The sequence below is a fragment of the Chlorella variabilis genome (assembly GCF_000147415.1).
Source record: "Chlorella variabilis unplaced genomic scaffold CHLNCscaffold_39, whole genome shotgun sequence".
NCBI classification, from domain to species: Eukaryota; Viridiplantae; Chlorophyta; class Trebouxiophyceae; order Chlorellales; family Chlorellaceae; genus Chlorella; species Chlorella variabilis.
The window spans coordinates 177,768-179,887 of NW_005435049.1; the positions used below are offsets into that span (position 1 = coordinate 177,768).

Below are 2,120 nucleotides of genomic sequence, written 5' to 3' on the forward strand. Positions count from 1 at the left end.
CCCCCGCCCCGCCCCTGCGCAGGACGCCGTCAGCAAGGGCTCCCCGCTGCTGGCTGTGCTGGGCTTCCTGGTGCTGCGGCTCATCTGGTCGGTGCCAGAGGCGCTGGTCACGGCAGGTGGGTGGGTGGGGTGGTGGGAGGTGGGTGGTGTGTGTGGTGGTGGTGGGTGGGTGGCGGCGGCGGCAGTGTGTTGGCGAGTGCCGCCGCAGCGGGGTGCGCCTTGCACGGCTGGCCACTCGCTGGCTGGCACAGCCGGCTGGTGGGTACGGCTGGGCGCAAACTCAGTCCGCTGCGTTGGTCTCGCTGGTGCCGCCGGTTGAGCCGCCCCAGCCCCACCGCCAGCCCGCCGACCCCTCCCGCCGCCCTTGTGCACCCCGCACCACACCATACCACACAATGACCACACCACACCACACCACACTTCACCCCCCCTGCAGAGCTGGCCACCACCTTTCCCGAGAACTCCGGCTACGTGGCCTGGGTGACCGCCGCCTTTGGGCCCTTCTGGGGATTCCAGGTGCGGCCCCCGCCTCTGCATGCGGCGGCAGCGGCGGCAGCCACGCTGCTGTCTGTCGGGAGCCGCTGTCAGTCGCTGCCGCCGCCGCCGCTGCTGCTTGCGGGGCATGGGGGCGTGGTGCGGCGGCGGCGGCTGGCGCGGTGGCGGCCGCTGGCCTGGGCCCCTACTAACAGCCAGGCGGCCGCAGCTGCGCCGCCCCCAGCCCAATCCAGCGCAGCACGCCCCCGCCCACCGCTGCCTGCCCACCTCTCCCCCCTCCCACCCACCCCCCCTCCCCCGCCCACCGCAGAAGGGCCTGTACGCCTGGGTGAGCGGCGTGACCGACAACGCCGTCTACCCGGTGCTCTTCCTCAACTACCTGCAGGTGGGGTGGGTGGGTGGTGGTGGGGGGTTGTGATTAGTGTGTGTGTGTGTGCTGATGTGTGTGTGGTGTGTGCCCGCCTCAGCTACCTGCATGTTTGGGTGGTGTGGTGCGTGTGTGTGTGTGGCGATGGTGGTGGTGGGGAGGGAGAGGGAGAGAGCGGGAGAGAGGGAGCGAGTGTGTGTTTTGGCGGAGGGGGGTGGTATCCGTGTGCCTGGAGCTGTCCCTCGCCCATCTCCAGGCCTGGGCGTGTGAGCGTTGGATGGAAGCAATTTAGCTAGCGTGTGGTTTTGCTCGATGGCAGGCAGCGCGCTCACCGCCGCCCGCCCCCCGCTGCCCCTGTCCCCCCCTGGCCGCCCCCGTGCCGCGCAGGAGGTGTGGCCGGTGCTGGAGAGCTACTGGCCTCGCCTGTGAGCCTGGCCGCCACGCCCGTCGGCCCACCCCTGCCTGCCACTCCCGCCTGCCCCCGCCTGCCCCCGCCTGCCCGTCCCCGCGCGCTGCCAGCCAGCCTGCATCCTGCTGCGCCAGCGTGACACTTGCCCGCCTGCCACCCAGCGTTGCCCCACCGTCTCCGCCTGCCGCCACCTGCCCCCGCCCACACCTTGCCCCCCTTCCCCGCCCGCAGCGCCTTCCTGCTGGCCTTCAACATGGCGCTGACGTACCTCAACTACAGGTGCGGTACCGGTACCGCCCCGCCGTACCGCCGCATTGCCTTTTTAAGAAACGGTCCTGCTACTGCGGCGGCGGCGGCGCCGGTGGCAGCGGCCTTGGGCCGGCATGCCCAGCCGGGGGCACGCCCCGCTGCGCGCCAGTCGCACGCCCGGCTGGCCTCTGCTTTTGCCAGGCGGCGCTCGGGCGGCCGCCCACCGCGCAGCTTGCGGCGCCTGCCTTGTGCACTCCCTGTGTGCTCCCTGTCTGACAGAAACGGAAGTTAACGGCATGGCTGCCCGCTCCTTGCAGGGGGCTGCACGTGGTGGGGGAGGTGGCTGTGGGCATGACCATCTTCACCCTGCTCCCCTTTATGGCCCTGTGCCTGCTAGGTGGGTGGGTAGAGGGCTGGCCCAGGGCGGGGCTGGCCTAGGGTGCTGGCTGGTGTCGGGTGCTGGCTTAAGGCGGGGCTGGCTAGCCAGCCCCGCCTCCGCTGGGAGCCGGGGTATGCGTTGGTGGGGTGGCGCGGGTGTGGAGGCGGGAGTGGCACGGCTCCCCGCCGGCCCGTGCGCCCCCACGGCCCCGCCGGCGCCTG

General features: G+C 72.1%; 1 protein-coding gene across 1 annotated transcript in view; it reads left to right on the top strand.

The window, feature by feature from the left end:
• CHLNCDRAFT_37683 (hypothetical protein) overlaps positions 1–2,120 on the top strand; it is a gene marked incomplete at both ends in the record, with an annotated part of 5,458 nt that overhangs the window by 397 nt on the left and 2,941 nt on the right. Inside the window, 6 exons of the mRNA XM_005842841.1 lie at positions 23–116; positions 437–516; positions 806–880; positions 1,250–1,287; positions 1,503–1,550; positions 1,838–1,917. Of these exons, the coding sequence (XP_005842903.1) occupies positions 23–116; positions 437–516; positions 806–880; positions 1,250–1,287; positions 1,503–1,550; positions 1,838–1,917 (415 nt within the window). The remainder of the gene's footprint in view (positions 1–22; positions 117–436; positions 517–805; positions 881–1,249; positions 1,288–1,502; positions 1,551–1,837; positions 1,918–2,120) is intronic.